The sequence below is a fragment of the Lutra lutra genome, chromosome 10 (assembly GCF_902655055.1).
Source record: "Lutra lutra chromosome 10, mLutLut1.2, whole genome shotgun sequence".
Classification (NCBI taxonomy): Eukaryota; Metazoa; Chordata; class Mammalia; order Carnivora; family Mustelidae; genus Lutra; species Lutra lutra.
This window is the reverse complement of record NC_062287.1, coordinates 102,696,871-102,716,567: the sequence shown is the minus strand read 5'-3', so window position 1 is coordinate 102,716,567 and position 19,697 is coordinate 102,696,871. Positions and strand designations below refer to the sequence as shown.

General features: G+C 38.6%; 1 protein-coding gene across 4 annotated transcripts; it reads left to right on the top strand.

Annotated features, from left to right (window-relative positions):
* The first annotated feature begins 1,228 nt into the window (after window positions 1-1,228).
* On the top strand, window positions 1,229-19,303 carry LOC125078916 (glycine N-phenylacetyltransferase-like). 4 transcript variants are annotated; one of them, XM_047692182.1, is made up of 7 exons: window positions 1,260-1,450; window positions 1,576-1,709; window positions 9,259-9,348; window positions 12,266-12,373; window positions 15,090-15,216; window positions 16,066-16,237; window positions 17,863-19,303. In XM_047692182.1, exons 3-7 carry the CDS (start codon window positions 9,271-9,273, stop codon window positions 18,263-18,265), a joined length of 888 nt encoding a protein of 295 aa, XP_047548138.1. In that variant the 5' UTR covers window positions 1,260-1,450; window positions 1,576-1,709; window positions 9,259-9,270; the 3' UTR covers window positions 18,266-19,303. The 4 variants fall into 4 exon arrangements, 2 of the variants coding, with proteins under 2 accessions (XP_047548139.1, XP_047548138.1); XR_007121011.1 differs by lacking the exon at window positions 1,260-1,450 and having other exon boundaries at window positions 1,476-1,709; window positions 17,863-18,401; window positions 18,439-19,303; XR_007121012.1 differs by lacking the exon at window positions 1,260-1,450 and having other exon boundaries at window positions 1,476-1,709; window positions 17,863-18,438; window positions 18,513-19,303.
* The last annotated feature ends 394 nt before the right edge of the window (window positions 19,304-19,697 follow it).

Sequence of the window (19,697 nt, the reverse complement as noted above, 5' to 3'; positions counted from 1 at the left end):
TAAGAGAGTAGATCTTAAATGTTCTCATAACAAAAAAAGAGATAATTATGTGATGGGATGGAGGTGTTAACTAATATTATTGTGCCAACCATTTCTCCCACCATGGGGGAAATAAAGAAAAAAAATAATACAACCATTGCCTTAGTGGTTCTGGTCAAGATTCTCCCCTTAAATCATGAAAGGAATTCAAGGTTAAGTGCAGGGACTGCTTCACTGGCAAGAACCAAATAACTGACAAGAACCTGGGGAAAAGGGAGCACATATGAAAAAATCAAAACAGGGTGCCTGGGTGGCTCAGTTGGTTAAGCAACTGCCTTCGGCTCAGGTGATGGTCCCAGAGTCCTGGGATTGAGTCCTACATCGGGCTCCCAGCTCCATGAGGAGTCTGCTTCTCCCTCTGACCTCCCCTCTCATGCTCTCTCTCACTCTGTCTCTCTCTCTCTCTCAAAATAAATTTTTTAAAAAGTTAAAAAAAGAAAAAAATCAAAACATTAGTTTATACAAGGACTTCCCACCATATTAAAACTGAAGCTCATAGGGACGGAAATCTTGTCCGTTCTTGCTGACTCTGACGTTGGTAGATTGTATGTCCTGTAGAGGACAGGTTCCTTCATTAGGGGGTTAAACACCCTGGTTCCTATGACAGAGAAGCTGAAGCCAAACCTAGGGGACGTTGAAGCACTTTGCCAGCCCAGCAAGGCCTCATGTCATGGAGTTAGCAACTAAATGCCTGCTGCTGTAACTCTGTCCTCCAAATATCTCTTAGGAACCTCTCATGTGGCCCACTCTAGCTAGAACCATGCAAGGAAGGGAATTCCAGGAAAGACAGTTCAGTCTAGCTGGGGTGATACCTTACAAAGCCACTACAGTGAGCTCTCAATCAAGATTTATTGAGTGATTAAATGAGTGAATGGATAAATAGATCAATTTCATCAGGAGTAATTCTCAGGCCATAAGATCTAAAAACAACTGAAGGTCAGTCAGAGAAGAGCTATTCTTTAATAGAGAGGAGTAAGCAAAGCTCATGGAGTGTTTTTCTGCATGCGAGTGAGGGCTCAGACTGAGGGTGGCACAAAGTCCAGAGTCCTGTGTAGGGGGCAGAAACTTAAAGTTTATACAAACTTTAGATGGATCAGTGAGGATAAACAGTCAACCTAATCATTTATGAAGAGTAAACAGGGCTGGAAAATCCCATGTGGGGAAGTGGAAAGTAGAAGGGGCAGGACCAATATAGCTCAGAGAATGTTTTATCCAAGTTTAGCCTATTCTTGGTAGGGGCTATTAAGAAGGGGTTGTATGTTGATTCAGTCTAGAGGAAGAAGAGACATTTAACCAACATTGATTAACAAGCAGTTTGTTTTGATCTATCAGTGTGTGGCTCACAGCTCAGCTAATCATTTATAAGGCAGAGATCGAGAATTTGGAGGATCGGTGTCTGGCCTTGTCATAGGTAAGCAAGCGGCGCATCAGTGAGTCTTACTAAGGCAGGTGGGAGGAAATAAGATTCCTTGCGGTAAGCCCTTCCGGGAACACAAAGTAGATAGAGGGATTTCTTTAACTGTTCCTATTTTCTGGGATAACACGGGCTTGGGTAAAACTCCACATTGTAAGTCCCTTGGAGAATTGCATTTATTGAAATACAATTTGACCTCAGTCTTTTGGCCTGCCTTCGGAATTAGCTCTACAAATCTTGCTTTACTGCTTTGAAGGTACTGTGGTTTTTAAAGTTTTCATTAAAATTCTAATTAGTTAACATACAATGTAATAATAGTTTCAGGTGGACAATACAGTGATTCAACCCTGGCATATGACACCTGGTGCTCATTACAGCAAGTGCCTTCCTTAATCCCCATCACACCTATTTCACCCATCCTCCCACCCACCTTCCCTCTGGTAACTCTCAGTGTGTTTTCCATAGTTAAGACTCTGTTTCTTGGCTTCTCCCTCTCTCTTTTTTCCCTTTGCTTATTTGTTTTGTTTCTTAAATTTCATATATGAGTGAAATCATATGGTATTTTTCTTTCTCTGATTGGCTGATTTCCCTTAGCATAACACTCTCTAGCTCCATCCATGTCATTGCAAATGGCAAGATGTCATTCTTTTTGATGGCTGAGTAATAGTCCAGTGTGTGTGTGTGTATGTGTGTGTGTGTGTGTGTGTGTGTTCACATCTTCTTTATCCACTCATCAGTCAATGGACATTTGGGCTCTTTCCAAAATTTGGCTATTGTAGATAATGCTCCTATAAACATCAAGAGGTACATGTATCCTTTGAATTAGTATTTTTTTTATTCTTTGGGTAAATACCTGATAATTCAATTGTTGGATCATAGGGTAATTCTATTTTTAACTTCTGGAGAAAATTCCATACCATTTTCCAGAGTGGCTGCACCAGTTTGAATTCCCACCAACAATACAAGAGAGTTCCCCTTTCTTCACATCCTTACCAGCACCTGTTGTTTCTTGTGTTGTTGAATTTAGTCATTCTGACAAGTGTGACATCTCATAGTAGGTTTGATTTGCATTTCCCTGATAATCAGTGCTATTGAGCATCTTTTCATGTACCTGTTGGCCACCTGTATATCTTCTTCAGAAAATTGTCTATTCATGTCTTCTGCCCATTTTTAATAGGATTATTCATGTTTTGGGTGTTGAGTTTTATGAGTTCTTTGGTATATGGTTAATAAAAACTAACCCTTTATCAGATATACCATTTGCAATTATCTTCTCCCATTCCACAGATTGCCTTTTAGTTTTGTTGACTGTTTCCTTTGTTGTGCAGAAGACTTTTATTTTGATGAGATGCCAATAGTTCATTTTTCTTTTGTTTCCCTTGCCCCCAGGGACATATCTAGAAAGAAGTTTCTATGGCTGATGTCAAGCTATTGCCTATCTTCTTCTCTAGATTTTTTGGTTTCTAGTCTCACATTTAGGTCTTTAATTAGTTTTGAATTTATTTTTGTGTATGGTGTACAGTGATCCAGTTTCATTCTTTTGCATGTTGCTGTCCAGTTTTCCCAACACTGTTTTTTGAAAAGACTGTCTTTTTCCCACTAGATATTCTTTGCTGTTTTGGTAAAGATTACCTGACCATAGAGTTGTGGATTCCTTTCTCAGTTTTCTATTGTCTTCTATTGAGCTATGTGACAATACCATACTGTCTTTGTGCCAGTTCCATACTGTCTTGATCATTAAAGTTTGTAATGTAACTTGAAATAGAGAATTGTGATGCCTCCAGCTTTGCTTTTCTTTTTCAAGGTTGCTTTGGCTAGGTCTTCTGTGGTTCCATACAAATTTCAGAATTGTTTGTTCTAGCTCTGTGAAAAATATTGTTGGTATTTTGATAGAGATTGCATTAAATGTATAGATTACCTTGGCTAGTAAAAACATTTTAACAATATTTGTTCTTCTAGTCCATGAGCAGGGAATGTTTTTCCTTTTTTGTGTGTGTGTCTCCTTCAATTTTTTTTAAAGATTTTATTCATTTATTTGAAAGAGGGAGCACAAGCAGGGGGAGGGGCAGAGGGAGAGGGAGGAGCAGACTCCATGTTGAGCAGGGAGCTCGAACTGGATTCCAGGACTCTGGGTTCATGACCTGAGCCAAAGGCAGATGCTTAACTGACTGAGCCACCCTGGTGCCATTCAACTTCTTTCATCAGTGTTTTATAGTTTTCAGAGTACAGGTCTTTCACCTCTTCGGTCAGGTTTATTCCTAGGTATCTTATTGTTTTTGGTGCAATTGTAAGTGGGACTGAATCCTTAATTTCTCTTCCTACTACTTCATTATTGGTGTATAGAAATGCAACAGATTTCTGTACATTGATTTTGTATCCTGTGACTTTCCTGAATTCATGTATCAGTCTGGCCAGGGGTTTACCAATTTTACTAATTTTTTTCTTTTTTATGCTTATTTTATGCTTTATATGTTTAATTTATGAAGGAAATTATCAATTTTTTTCAAAGAATCCACTCTTTATTTCATTGATCTGCTCTACTGTTTTTTAGTTTCTATATCATTTATTTTTGTCCCAATCTTTATTATTTCCTTCCTTCTGCTGGCTTTAGGCTTTATTTATTATTCTTTTTCTAGCTCCTTAGATGTAAAGTTATTTTGTTTATTCGAGATTTTTTTCTTGCTTCTTGAGGTAGGCCTGTATTACTATATTCTTCTCTCTTAGGACTGCTTTTGCTACATCCCCAAAGTTTTGGACTACTGTATTCTCATTTATATGTTTCCCATGTATTTTAAAAATTTCTTCTTTGATTTCCTGGTTGATCCATTCATTGTTTACTAGCATGTTGCTTAGCCTTCATATATTTGTGGTCTTTTTTTTTTTTTCTTGTGGTTGACTTCTAGTTTCAAAGTGTGGTCAGAAAAGGTACGGTATGATTTCAATCTTTTTGTATTTGTTGTGGTCTGTTTTGTGACCTAATATGTGATTTATTCTGGAGAATGTTCCATGTGCACTTGGTAAGAATGTGTATTCTACTGTTTTAGGTTGGAGTGTTCTGAATATACGTTAAGTCCATCAGGTCCAATATGTCATTCAAAGACATTGTTTCCTAGTTTATTTTCTCTCTTTTTAAAAATTTTTTAAATTTATTTTCAGCATAACAGTATTCATTGTTTTTGCACCACACCCAGTGCTCCATGCAATCCGTGCCCTCTCCAATACCCACCACCTGGTTCCCCCAACCTCCCACCCTCCGCCCCTTCAAAACCCTCAGATTGTTTTTCAGAGTCCATAGTCTCTCATGGTTCATCTCCCCTTCCAATTTCCCTCAACTCCCTTCTCCTCTCTAACTCCCCTTGTCCTCCATGCTATTTGTTATGCTCCACAAATAAGTGAAACCATATGATAATTGACTCTCTCTGCTTGACTTATTTCACTCAGCATAATCTCTTCCAGTCCCATCCATGTTGCTACAGAAGTTGGGTATTCATCCTTTCTGATGGAGGCATAATACTCCATAGTGTATATGGACCACATCTTCCTTATCCATTCATCCTTTGAAGGGCATCTTGGTTCTTTCCAAAGTTTGGCGACCGTGGCCATTGCTGCTATAAACATTGGGGTACAGATGGCCCTTTTTTTCACTACATCTGTATCTTTGGGGTAAATACCCAGTAGTGCAATGGCAGAGTCATAGGGAAGCTCTATTTTTAATTTCTTGAGGAATCTCCACACTGTTCTCCAAAGTGGCTGCACGACCTTGCATTTCCACCAACAGTGTAAGAGGGTTCCCCTTTTATTTTCTCTTTTTGATGATTTGTCTATTGATGTAAGTGGGGTGTTAAAGTCCCCTACTATTATTGTGTTATTATCAATTAGTTCCTTTATGTTTGTTGTTGTTTTGTATTTTTGGGTGCTCCTATGTTTAGTGCATAAATATTTATAACTGCTATATTTTCTTGTTGGATTATCCCCTTTATAAAATATAATGCCCTCCTTTGCCTCGTTTAACAATCTTTGTCTTAAAGTCTAGTTTGGGGGCAGCTGGGTGGTTCAGTCAGATAAGCATCTGTCTTTGGCTCAGGTCATGATCCCAGGGTTCATGACCCCAGGTTCAGGTTCCCTGCTTAATGGGGAGTCTGCTTCTCCCACTCCCTCTTCCTCTGGCCCTCCCCCCACTCTCTCACTTTCTATCTCAATAAATAAATAAATAAATAAATAAATAAATAAATAAAATCTACAAAGTCTCATTTGTCTAAGTATTGCTACTCAGGCTTTCCTTTGACATCCATTTGCATGACAGATGATTCTGCACCCTCTCATTTGCAGTCTGCTGGTGTCCTTATGTCTAAAATGAGTCTCTCGTAAGCAGCATATAGATGGCTCTTGATTTTTATCCATTCTGACACTGTGTGTCTCTTGATTGGAGCATTTACTTCATTTACATTCAAAGTAATTATTGATAGATATATATTTATTACCACTTTATTACTTGTTTTGTTGTTGTTTCTGGAGATTTTCTCTGATCCTTTCTTGTCTTTGTTACTTGTGGCCTCTCCTTTGCATTTGAAGAGTCTCTTTTAATATTTCTTTCAGGGCTGGTTTAGTGGTCACGAATTCCTTTAGTTTTTGTCTGGGATACTCTTTATTTCTCTTTTCATCCTGAAAGATAGTCTTACTAGATAGACTATTCTTGGCTGCAGATTTTTCCCATTCAGCATGTCGAATATATCAGCCACTGTCTTCTGGCTTGCCAAGTTTCTGTTGAGAAATCTCCAGGTAGTCTTATGAGTTTTCCTTGTAAGTTAAGGATGGCTTCTGTCTTGCTGCTTTTAAGATTTTTTTCTTTATCACTGTATTTTGCTACTTGAATTATGTTTTGGTGTCAGCCTGCTTTTGTTGATTTTGATGGGAGTCCTCTGTGCCTCCAGGACCTGGGTGTCTGTTTCCTTCCCCAGATTAGGGAAGTTTTCTGCTATTATTTCTTGAAATAAATTTTCTGCCCCCTTTTCCTCTATCTTCTTCTCCTGGGACTCCTATAATACAAGTGTTATTATGTTTGATGGAGTCATTGATTTCCCTAAGTCTATTTTTGTGTTCCATAATTATTCTTTCTCTCTGTGGTCCAGCTTCATTATTTTCCATTATTTTGTCTTCTAGATCACTATTTCATTTCTCTATTTCTTCCAGCCTGCTGTTCAATGCATCAAGCCTGTTTCCAGTCTTGTTTATTGTATTCTTCTTCTCTGATTGATTCATTTTTTTTTAAAGATTTTATTTATTTATTTGACAGAGAGAGATCACAAGTAGACGGAGAGGCAGGCAGAGAGAGAGAGAGAGGGAAGCAGGCTCCCCGCTGAGCAGAGAGCCCGATGCGGGACTCGATCCCAGGACCCTGAGATCATGACCTGAGCCGAAGGCAGCGGCTTAACCCACTGAGCCACCCAGGCGCCCCTGATTGACTCTTTTTTAACTTTTTTATCCCTGTAGTAAGGGTCTTCCATCAGGATGTCTTCTATTTTTTTCTCAAGTCCAGCAAGTATCCTTATGGTTGTTGCCTTAAATTCTTCATCAGACATGTTACTTATGTCTGCTTTGCTTAGATCTCTGGCTGTGGCCTTATCTTGTTTTTCATTTGGGATAAATCCCTCCATCTTGGCATTTTGTCTAAGTCTCTGCCTTTCTCTCTGTATTAGAAAAGCCAGTTATGTCTCTTGCTTCTGAAAGTAATGGCGCTATAAAGAAGAGGTAATGTAGTGTCCAGGGCCCAATACGTCAGGGAGTATCTCTGGTATGTGCCGCATTATTCTGTTGTTGTTGTTTTGGCTGCTCTATCCTTCATGCCAGTCATCGACAGAGGGTCCTTGCATCCATAGGGTAGTGTTTGGTCCCCATCCTGAAGGTGAATTTTAACTAGGTGTGTTCTGGTCTGTTTGTGAAATGAGACCTAATACCTACTCTACCAGAACTGAGATCCTGCAGGTCTCCCTGGTCAGGAGATGTGGTATGGGCAGAGGTTTGTGCTGGTCTTCTAGAGGAGGGGACCGTCATGCTTGGACCAAGGCAAATTTGACTAAGAAGGACAGTCCTGCCAGAGTGCACGGAGGTTGACCTTGGTGTAAGCAGATTATGTAATCGGTGTCTGTGCTGACTTGCTTCCCACAGGTGGTTCTGTATTTAAGCCAAGTATGGGGTAGGAAAATGGTGCCAGCTGGGCCTGCTGATCTTTAAAACTCCAGGCTGTAAGCTCCACTTGTTGCAAGAGTTCACAAAAATCAACCCCTCTCATTTTTCAAGCCAATGACTTTGGACAAACATTCTCCTTGTACATTCCCATGTGTTCCCCCCCCCCCCGTCCCCTGCTCTCTCACTCATCTTTCTCTGAGACCATGGCTCCCTCCCTTACACAGCATCCTTGATCCATTTTTTCCCAAACCACATCTCCACACTTCTACCTTCCTTGGTGTGGCCTCTTCTCTCTCTCTCTGGTTGTGGAGTTTGTTCTGCCCATCTTCTGGTTGATTTCTGGGGTATTTAGGATGATTTGATATTTACCTAGTTGTGTTTGTAGGATGGGATGAGCCTAGTTATCTTCCTTTATCTGACCTGTGATGGGTATTGTTAAGGATTTTATCTGTTATCTATTATATCAATGATTCCTGAATATGGCTGCATAAGAAAATCATCTGGAGAAGTGCTGGAGAGAATGAGGACCAAATGTAACTCAAACACTGCTAAGGGAATATAAAATAGTTCAGCCACTTTGGAAAAATAGTCTGTCAGTTTTTTAAAGTTAAACATATGCTTACTATATGATCATGCAAATGTACATGTTTTCTCAAGAGGACTAAAAGCATTTGCTCAAATGGACTGGTCAAAGCACCTAACATGTATTGATTTATTTAACTGGCACAACCGCTTTATGGGACAGGCATGTAGTCACTGGCATTTTATACACAAGAAAACCAAGGCACAGAGAAGTTGAGTAATTTGCCCAACATTCTATAGCTTCTAGCTGGCAGACTCAGGCTTGTCAAGGAGGGGAACTTAATCTCTAAGATGTTCATGCATGTTGGGGTGCCTGGGTGGGTCCATGGGTTGAGCCTCTGCCATCAGCTTGGGTCATGATCTCAGGGTCCTAGGATCAAGCCCCGCATCAGGCTTTCTGCTCAGCAAAGTACCTGCTTCCCCCTCTCTCTCTGCCTGCCTCTCTGCCTACTTGTGATCTCTCTTTCTGTCAAATGAATAAATAAAATCTTAAAAAAAAAGATGTTCATGCATGTTTAGATACTATATATGATAATCTTAGTGTATCCTTAATTATTGGTATGCTGGATGATATAAAAGTTAAAACAAAAATTTCATACAGATTTTTTTTTAAAGATTTTATTTATTTATTTGACAGAGAGAAATCACAAGTAAGCAGAGAGGCAGGCAGAGAGAGAGGAGGAAGCAGGCTCCCTGCTGAGCAGAAAGCCCGATGTGGGGCTCGAACCCAGGACCTGGGATCATGACCTGAGCCGAAGGCAGCGGCTTAACCCACTGAGCCACCCAGGTGCCCCTTCATACAGATTTTTAAAGGTTAGAAAATGTTAAAGGAAAATAGTTTTGGAAGTATGCACCTGTGCTTTCTGCCAGTCTTATTCTTCCTAGCATTTAGTGAGGAGTTCAGTGAATGGGGCACCAAGTAAACAGCAAGAATGAAGGCCTGACCATTAGCTAGAATTACCTGCTGTGTCTATTTTGGGTCTTTGTATGTTTTCCATCACTTCTCATTCCTTGATATTTCTTGATCCTCTCTTTAGGTTAAGGGTAAGATGTTCCACTTACAAGGCCCACAAGTGCTGCAGATGCTAGAGAAATCATTGAGGAAGAGCCTCCCAGAGTCCTTAAAGGTAACAGAACATTTTTAGAGGGAACTAAAAGGACTGGCAACTGCCTATGAAAGAGGTAGGGAGGAGAACAAACATTCTCTGAGCACCTACTCTGTACCAGGCACTTGTTTGTCTTACATCTCATTTAGCTTACATCACCTCACTGGAAGGCAAGTCTGTTATACCCATGTAACCAAAGAGGAACTCAGTTTTAGGACTTGACCACACCACTAGTGAGTGGCAATCATATGATTTAAATCCACTATGATCTTTGCTGTGCAATGACCCAAAACATCTCTTTGTGCCATTCCAAGAATTATATAACTGGAAGATTTGCCAGAATTGCACAATTGACTGAACAAGCACATTAATGTTTAACTTATTTTTTCTAAACAACTGAGTGCCTGACAGAAGTTAACCATTATGATTTTTCTTTGAAATTAAGGATGGGCCAATTTCTATTTTGTCAAACCCCAAAAGGTTATGTTTAATATGGGATGAGATAGAAATATGTTTTAAAAATAGATCAATGATCTTGTATATAAAGAGGTGGGTTTTTTGAGGGGGAGGCAATAATATATGTTTCAAAGTACTAGAATATTACCAGGGATCAAGACTGTCATTGCATTTTAATAAAGGTATCAATTCACCATGAAGGCATTAAAAATGCTGAAATGTATAAACCTAACAACAGAGACTCAAAGGACATAGGACAAAAATGGATAGAACTGAAAGAACAAATAAAGCCACATGTGTAATTAAACATTTTTAACACTCCTCTCTGAGTAACTTATAGAATAAACAGAAAACCTATAACCTATATAGAAGACCTGAAAAATACTATGAACCAACTTAATTGACATTTACAGAGTACGTCCCTCAACAATAGCAGAATACACATTCTTTCCAAGTTCACATGGAATGTGTACATAGACCACATTCTTAAGACTTTATAAAGAACTGAAATTGTAACAAGTATGTCCTTCAACAATATGATATTAAACTTTAAAAAACCCTGGAAGGTATCTAGAAAGACATCCAAATTTAAGAAATATACAGCACATTTCTAAATAAACCATACTTTAAAGTCACAAGAAAAATCAGAAAATATTTGAATAAAGATGAAAGCAAAACATATCAAAAGTTTGGGGATTCAGCTAAAGCAGTGATAAGCAGGAAATATATAGCATTAAGCGCTTTACTGAAAGGAAAAAAAACAATGATCTCAAATCAGCACTTTAAATTTCCACCTGAAAAATCAGAAAAAGAAGAACAAATGAACCTCGAAGCAAAGAGAATTGAGGAAATTATAAAAGATAAGAGCAGAAAGCAATGAATTTGAGAAGAGAAAATCAATTAAAATTAATCAAGGGGCTCCTGGGTAGCTCAGTGGGTTAAAGCCTCTGCTTTCAGCTCAGGTCATGATCTCAGGGTCCTGGGATGGAGCCCTGCATCGGGCTCTCTGCTCAGCAGGGAGCCTACTTCCTCCTCTCTCTCTACCTGCCTCTCTGCCTACTTGTGATCTCTCTCTGTCAAATAAATAAATAAATAAAATCTTAAAAAAAAAAAGAAAATGAACCAAATCTGGCTCACTGAAAAGATCAATAATGTTGATAAACTTTTGACTCAGAAATGCAGAGAGACGACACAAATCAGATCAGGAATGAAACAGGGACACTAATACCAATCCCATAAACATTTTAAGGATAATAAAGACATACCATTATCAATACTGTGCCCATAGATTTCGCAGTTTATGTTCTCTGAAAAGTACAAATTACCAACAGTCATTGAAGAAGAAAAATATAACCTAAATCATCCTGTATGAATTGCAGAAACTGATTTCATAATTTAAAATTTTCCAACAAAGAAAATACCATTGCTCATATGGCTTTCATGGCAATTTCTACCACACATGTAAGGAAGAAATAATATCAATTCTATGCAAATTCTTGCAGAATAGATCAGAGGAGTAAACACTTCCCAACTCATTTTATAAATCCAGAATTACTCTAATATGAAAACCAGAAGTGGATTTTATTTTATTTTTTTTAGATTTTATTTATTTACTTGACAGAGATCACAAGTAGGCAGAGGTAGGCAGAGAGAGAGAGGAGGAAGCAGGCTCCCCGAGGAGCAGAGAGCCTGATGCGGGGCTCCATCCCAGGACCCTGGGATCATGACCTGAGCCGAAGGCAGAGGCTTTAACCCACTGAGCCACCCAGTCGCCCTTGGATTTTGTTTTAAAAAAGAGAGGACTAGAAAACAATATTACTCATGAACATATACCCAAAAATCCTCAACAAAATACTATCAAGTCAAATCCATCAATATATCAAAAGGATAATATATTATAACCAAGGGGAATTTATCTTGAGAATCCAAGGCAGGTTCAACATTAAAATTCGATGTATTTCATTGTATCAATAGATTAAAGAAAAAAGCCAGATGATCTTCTCTTAATAGATGTAGAAAATAAAATTGAACTGGAGTGCTTTCCTATGATGGATATTATACAGTCATTAAAAATGGTTATATAGATTGGTATTTATTGACATGGAAACATGCCCATAGTATACTGTGTGTCTGGAGGGGGTATGTGGTAAACTAATATACATTAGGTAATTTCATTGCTTAAAAATTTATGTATTTGTCAATGAATGAAATAAAATGGAAAGAGTTCTACAGTGTGATAGTGGATGGTTTTTAATTAATTTGTTTATCTGGATGTTTCACTCCATTCATATAATGTTCATGGTTTGACTCCCCAAACCTATTTCTATTTGGAGTAATGAAGTGGAATCTGAAGGTGATTTGAACCACATGCTTATCAGTTATCACCTTGATTTCATAGAAATAATCATTGTCCTGATCAAATAAGTTACTTTACCATGCTTTCCTAATAAGCTGACTCCCTGACTTTCTTGGGATGCTGCAGGTTTATGGGACTGTCTTCCACATGAACCAAAGAAACCCATTCAAGCTAAAGGCCCTGGTGGACAAGTGGCCTGACTTTACAACAGTGGTTATCCGACCTCAGGAGGAGGTAAGGTGCCAGATGTAGAATGAGTACACTTTTGTGTTCTTATTTGCTATGTGCCTACCATGCACCTGGCAATGTGGCAGACCCAGGGGATAAAGAAATGAATTGTGTGAGGGTTGTCTGGGCGGCTCAGTCATTAAGCGTCTACCTTTGGCTCATGTCATGATCCCAGAGTCCTGGGATTGAGACCCACATCTGGCTCCCTGCTCAGCTGGAAGTCTGCTTCTCCCTCTCCCACTCCCCCTGCTTGTGTTCCCTGTCTGGCCGTGTCTCTGCCTGACAAATAAATAAATAAATAAAATCTTAAAAAAAAAAAAAAAAAAAAAGAAATGCATTGTTTGATGGTAAGTGAGTTGCTGTCCTCAAGAAGTTCACAGAAGACAGATAAAGGAATAAATTACAAAATGGAGTGAAAACGTACAAAAACATATAGAAACACACACCATATAAGATACCAGCAACACTGTCTAAGAGACGGTTAAAACCACAGATGTCAGGGCATGCACGTAGAGGATCAGAGGGCTTTTAGGCAGACATTTCAGCAAAACTGGATTTTGAAGATAAATAGGTTTTTGGCAGACTGACAAGAATAGAGGGTGCATTCTAAACAGAAAAACACAATACCTAAAAATGTGTAGAGATAAATATGAAGGAAGTTAAGAAAATATAAAGAACAAACCGCAATGCCTGTATTTGGGAACGTATTTTCAGTGTCAAATTGTAAAGATCACTTAAACTAAGTGCTGAATATAATTCAAAGACAAATATGTTATAAGCATATTGGAAAATATAAAGTAAAAATGTATGCATACAAAATGTGTAATCATACAATGTCATTTTAATACAAAAATTTTCAAATAAAATTTAAATGTATAGTGCTTTTGAACTAAACAGGATACAAAAATGAAGACATTTACATTAATTATTGAACTGAAAAATGAAGCTATGAGTGCATTTCTGAGTAGCACTTTCTAGCTATTCTACCCTTGTTGGGTAGTTGTTTCCTGACTCTTCCCTCCATCTTCAAATAACCTGAACTCTGATTTGTTAACTTTGAGAAGAACTTCTTGAACAAATTTTGTGTTTCAATTTTTGGGGGAATGCAAATTATTTTTTAAAAAATAATAGTGCATTATGGTTTACATTTTAAAGACATCATGTGTCAAATAAAGTGTTAATATCCAAAATATATGAAGAACTTATACAACTCAACACCAAAAAAACAAATAACACAATTAAAAAATGGGCAGAGGACCTAAATAGACATTTATCCAAAGAAGACATACAGATGCCAACACATTTAAAAGATCCTCAATATCACTAATCATCAGGGAAATGCAAAATAAAACCACAATGAGATATCACTTTATACCTATCAGAATGGCTCAAATGAAAAAACACAAGAAGTAAGTGTTGGTGAGGATGTGGAATAAAAGGAACACTCTAACACTGTTGGGAATGTTTATTAGTGCAGTCTCTATGGAAAACAGTATGGAGTTTCCTTAAAAAACTTAAAAATTAAATTACCATATGATCCAATAATTCCACTATTGCATATTTACCCAATATATATGTATGTATATATAGGGTATTTACCCAAAGTAGGTGAAAATACTAATTTGAAAAGATACATGTGTCCCTATGTTTATTGCAAGATTATTACAATAACCCAGATTTGGAAGCAATCCAAGTGTCTATCAATATATAAATAAAGAAAATGATTTTATAATATAAAGATAACTTTACATATAAATATAATATTATATAATATATATTATATATATATAATAAAAATTACTCAGCCATTAAAAAAGAATGAAATCTTATCATTTACAACAATGTAGATGGACTTAAGAGTGTATAAGTCAGTCAGAGAAAGACAAATGCCATATGATTTTACTCATAGGTGGAATTTAAGAAACAAAACAAATGAATAAATAAAGAAAAAAGAGACAAAAAACCAGACTCTTAAATACAGAAAAAAAAACTGGTGGTTGCCAGAGGGAGGGGTGTAAGAGGATGGGTGAAGTAGGTGAAGGGGATTAAGAGTACATTTATTGTGATGAGCACTGAGTAATGTACTAACAAATTTGTTGAATCATTATATTTATAAAAAATATATTTTATATTTCATTATAAATATATGAAACTAATATAACACTGCATATTTATTATACTTAAAAATTTAAATTTTTTTAAAAAGGAAAAATAAAGACATCATGTGTCTTTAATTCATGTAGCTATGTCATATATAAGTGAAAATTCTAATACAAGGTTACCTGTGTCAATTTCAACATTGTTACATTTATAATCCATTGGTTCTGAGACTGGTTTTTTTTTTTTTTTTTGAGACTTAAATAGAATAAGACTTGCTCTTTCAAAGAAAACTTGCCTTTGACAGTAATACCTTCTTTCTCCTGAAGATTACAGAATCATAGAAGAATGTTTTCTAAACCAATGCACATTTGGTTGATTTGAAATTGTAACACACCATATAAATACCTAGTTCAGCAAGTTTTTCTTAACCAAAAATTGAGTGATTAAATCCCTGACTTGCTCTCATGATGTAAATGATGCAGGAATAATGGTAGTACATCAAGAAAAATATCAAATATTTATAAGTTTATAAAATAGCACAGTATAATGACAGACTAAGGCAAAGTATTCTAATCTCTGGGTATAATCAATATGATTTATTTTACATTACCTAACCAAACAGGAAATGACAGATGATTTTGATCACCACACCAACACCTACCAAATCTATTCTAAGAATCCCCCAAACTGTCAAGAATTCCTTGGCGCATCGGGTGTCATCAACTGGAAACAACATTTGCAGATCCAAAGTAAGTTTGGGATCGGGGATGTGTGCTGGCTTCTATGACTATTCATGGCTACTCCTGCAGGGTCACTTTTCATCCTGAGAACATTCCCCTACAGCCTTTGTAGGGGTAGGAAGCTCTACCAAACCCCACTCAGCCTGATGTTCATTCTTTGCCTCAGCTGCTTCCACCTCTTCAGTGGAACAGAATTCAAACATTGCAAACTGTGGACTTGACACAAGGGACTGTGAGTAATGGAATTTCTTGTTAGCTAAGGATTCATGATATATTTTTGCAGACATATTCAGGGTCCCTTAGGGGGAGGAGGTGCGAGAGCAGAGCTCCCTCCCTCTCTGGTCTTCCATTCCTAGAATAAGAATGACAGTTGCTTGTGCCAGAGAACACCTCCAGGTCACAAGTACAACTACCATGGCTGTGAGCACACCCTCCAAGGTCAGATTCTCTAAGGTGGCATCCTTGCTCTGCCTGTTACCTGCTTTGTGATTTGAGCAAGTGGTGTACCTATTATTCAGTTTTTGCATGTGTAAAAAAAGAGGGCAGTAAAAGTACTTAAAACAGGTTCAAGGGAAGAATTAAACGTAGTATTAGACCAATACCTGGGCATGAAGTAGGCACACACTCAAGGTTAGCTACTACTTTTAAAATACCATTTCTCCATTGATTGTGCAGTGATATAGTCAGGATTTCTAGTATTATCTGCTTGCATAAGAGAGTGACTTGGGCATGGTCACATGGTTAATGGTGACCCCAGAAGCAACACTGCCTGACTTTAAGATCTGCATATTTCCACCAGGAAGCTTCTGTAGCATCTACACAGCCAATTACTTCTCACTTCACCTTACCCCTCTCTAGGTTCACAGTCCAGCCTGAACGAAGTGATACAAAATCTTGCAGCTGTTAAACTGGTCAAGGTCGAGCAACAACAAGGCATTATGTATATGTTGCCCGAGAGAGCAAGTAAACTGGTCCCTTCCTTGCTGGAGGCAAAGAACTTACCTCTTAAATCTGGCAGATGCAAAGTCATGTGAGTTTTGGAAAAAGATACTCTGGGTTACTCTCATTTTTCTGCATGGAAGTGGCCTCCCAACGTCTTCCCCTATCTTCACTATTGCCTCCTTACAATCCATTTCCAGCGTGAACCTTTTGGACATGGGTTGTGTCAATTCATCCACTTAAAAGCCATCAGTGTTCCTCAGCTCACACACCCATTACAGACATTCAGGGTCCTAGCAGACCTGCTATCCACCACCTCTTGGACTTCATCTTGTCCCTCTTGCTTACTTCCACCAGCAGCTTTGGCCTTTTTTCTCCGGCTTGATTTCATACATTCACATATGCCTTTGGACTGTTGCATTTATTCTTTGCCTAAAATCTCCCTCCCTCTGATCTTTGCATATCTGTTTCATTCTTGCCACTCATTATCTCCAATGTCATTTCCTTAGCGAGTTCTCCTCAGAGCAACCCGAAACCACCCCTTCCCATAATTCTTCATCACAAAACCCAGTTTTTATTTTCCTCAGTGCACTTATCACTATCCAAAACCAGCTTATTTGTGAATTTATTGACGTCTCTGTTGTTGGATTCCTCCCTTGCAACGATTCAAACTCCACAAGAGCAGAGGACACTCTTCATGGTGGTCACCAGTAAGTTTTCAGGAGCCACAACAAAGCATCAAGTAGATGCTTCATAAATATGCAATGAATTTACATCTCAGAGCAAAACACATTATATATTGCCCTCCACTTATGCCTGAATAGAATTAAAACTGATATAGGGATTTTATCTTGAGATCTCCAATCCTACGGCCCTCTCTGTGTTAATACACTTGGAAAAGATTTATTCACACTGTATTGCAACTTACCTCTGAAAGGTACCTCCAAATCTATACTCTCATTTGATTTCTTGTTCATCCCATGAGACAGACAAGGGAGGAGACATTATCCACATTTTCCTGATGGAAAACAGGTCCATCAGCTTGTCAGGGTCATGTGGATGGTTAAGGGCATAACTGGGGCTCATGTTTACATCTCCTGCTTCCACACTCTGGGCTCTTTCCAGGACACTTCCCAAAACCTTCTCCACCCCTGTAGCAGTCTTCAGACTTCAGTGTTCTGTCAGGTGGGGGCTGCCCGAACTCCACATCACTGCCCCTCCCTGGGCTTCAGCTCTCCCACAGTGGTCAAGGAGCCTCTGACACCAACAGACAAAGATTCCAGGATTACAAGATTCCAAGCCCTGGCTTTATAGCTTGCTAGTGTATGCTTTGAGGCACTTGCTTATTTTCTGCTTACCTACCGTTACGTGTAGAACAGGGATGTTATCAATTCTCCCATCTTAAGTGGAAAGTCACCGCAATGTTGACAAAAATAATGTTAATTTTTGTATAATTATTTTTTGTGTGGCATGGGTCCTAGGTACTTATCAAATGTGATACCTCTTATATTATTTACAGAGGTGCTACTAATAGCACCACTCTGTTAATATCTCCATTTTATAAAAAAATGATGAACTCGGGCAATCTGGCTGCAGAGTCTATGCCTTTACTCCGCTCCACTCTGCATCGTCTGAAGACAATTTGGGGGAAAACAAACATAATACTCCACAGTATGTGTGATATTTTGGGGTATTCTTTTTCCTTGTTCTCAACAGCAACCAAGAGATGTTTCAACTCTCCTCCCTGGATGTTACCCACGCTCCGTTGGTGAATAAATTCTGGCATTTTGGGGGCAATGAGAGGGGCCAGAGGTTCATTGAGTGCTGCATCCGGAACTTCCCCACCTTCTGCCTGCTGGGGCCCGAGGGGACCCCTGTGTCCTGGAGCCTGATGGACCAGACAGGCGAGATACGGATGGGGGCTACTGTGCCTGAGTACCGGGGCAAGGGTCTTATCTCCTATCTCATGGATGTTCACAACCATGCTCTGGACAAACTTGACTACCCTAGCTATTACCATACAGTCGTGACCAACAAAATCATACAGAAAATTAGTCACAGTCTGAATCATATCACCCTGCCCTGTAACTGGAACCAGTGGCACTGTGTGCCACTGTGAAGCAATCCTGAGCACAAGACTGAGTTGGGTGGGCTGATGTGGCAGGATAAGTGGATGGGTGGACAGGGAGAAAGAACAAATTGTAATCAGCAGTAAAGTGGTGTGTGTTGTCTGGGCTCTGAGAAGAGTACAAATGGTCAACAGAACCACCACAGTCCCTGTTCTCAAACCAGGTCAACAGAACCACCACAGTCCTTGTTCTCAAACCAGGTCAACAGAACCACCACAGTCCTTGTTCTCAAAACAGGTCAACAGAACCACCACAGTCCCTGTTCTCAAACCATTCATGTCTGGAAGATCTGGCATGGCCAGACCTTCCTGCGGCAGACCCCGGTCTTGTTCTGTTTCCTACACTTCTGGATCTCAGTGATACTCTTTTCAGCTACATTCTGCCCTCCTGCTTCTCCTGGATCTCCTATCTTACAAGCGAGGTATTGCTAATAAGCATATCCTGCCACTTTTGCCAGGATGTGACATTATCTTAAGGGTAGTATAATTTTCCTCTCTCTTGCCTTTACCCTCCCTCTCCCTGCCCTACCCTCAGCTAGCTTCACTGAGGTCTAATTCACAAATAACACTGTAATGTAAAGTGTAAAAAGTGGTGATCACACACACACACATACACACACACATTGTGAAAGACTTCCCACAACCAAGTGGATTAAAATTACCTGACCATATATACATGGGTTTATTTCTGGGCTCTCTATTCTGTTCCAGTAATTTATGGTCTGCTTTTATGCTGATATCATACTCTTTTGATTATTATAGTTTTGTAACATAGTTAGAAGTCAGGAAGTATAACGTCTCCTGCCTTGTTTTTCTTTCCCAACATCTTTTTGGTATTTGGGGTCTCTTATGGTTCCATACAAATTTTAGGATTATTTTTTCTATTTCTATCAGAATTTTGGTAAGGATTGCCCTAATAAGGATTACTTTTGGTGGAATGGACATCTGCACAATAATAATTTTTCAGTCCATGAACACAGAATCTTTTTCCATTTATGTACATCTTCTTACACTTCTTTCATTAATGTTTTATAGTTTTTCAGTGTAGAGATCTTTGACCTCCTTGATTAAAACTATTCCTAAGCATTTTTTTCTTTTTGTTGCTATTATAAATGGGACTTTCCTAATTTCTCTTCCTCACAATTGTTAGAGTCTAGAAATACAACTCATTTTTGTATCTTGACTTTGTATTCTGCAACTCTACTGATTTGCTTCTTAGTTTTAGTAGGGTTTTTGTGGGGGGAGTGGAATCTTTAAGGTTTTCTATACATACGATGATGTTATCGGTAGATACAATTTCACTTCCTCCTTTCTTACCTGGATGACTTTTATCCCTTTTCCCAACCTGCAGTGCTATGTTGAAGATAAGCGGCAAGAGTAGACATCTCTGTCTTTTCTCTAATAGTAGAGGAAAAGTTTTCAG

Excerpts from the sequence above, each read along its gene's own strand:
- LOC125078916 (XM_047692183.1), top strand. The coding sequence starts at position 9,271 with ATGTTCCACTTACAAGGCCCACAAGTGCTGCAGATGCTAGAGAAATCA. Across the intron at positions 9,349-12,265 it reads GCCTCCCAGAGTCCTTAAAG|GTTTATGGGACTGTCTTCCA; the intron begins GTAACAGAACAT and ends GGGATGCTGCAG. Across the intron at positions 15,217-16,065 it reads ACAACATTTGCAGATCCAAA|GTTCACAGTCCAGCCTGAAC; the intron begins GTAAGTTTGGGA and ends ACCCCTCTCTAG.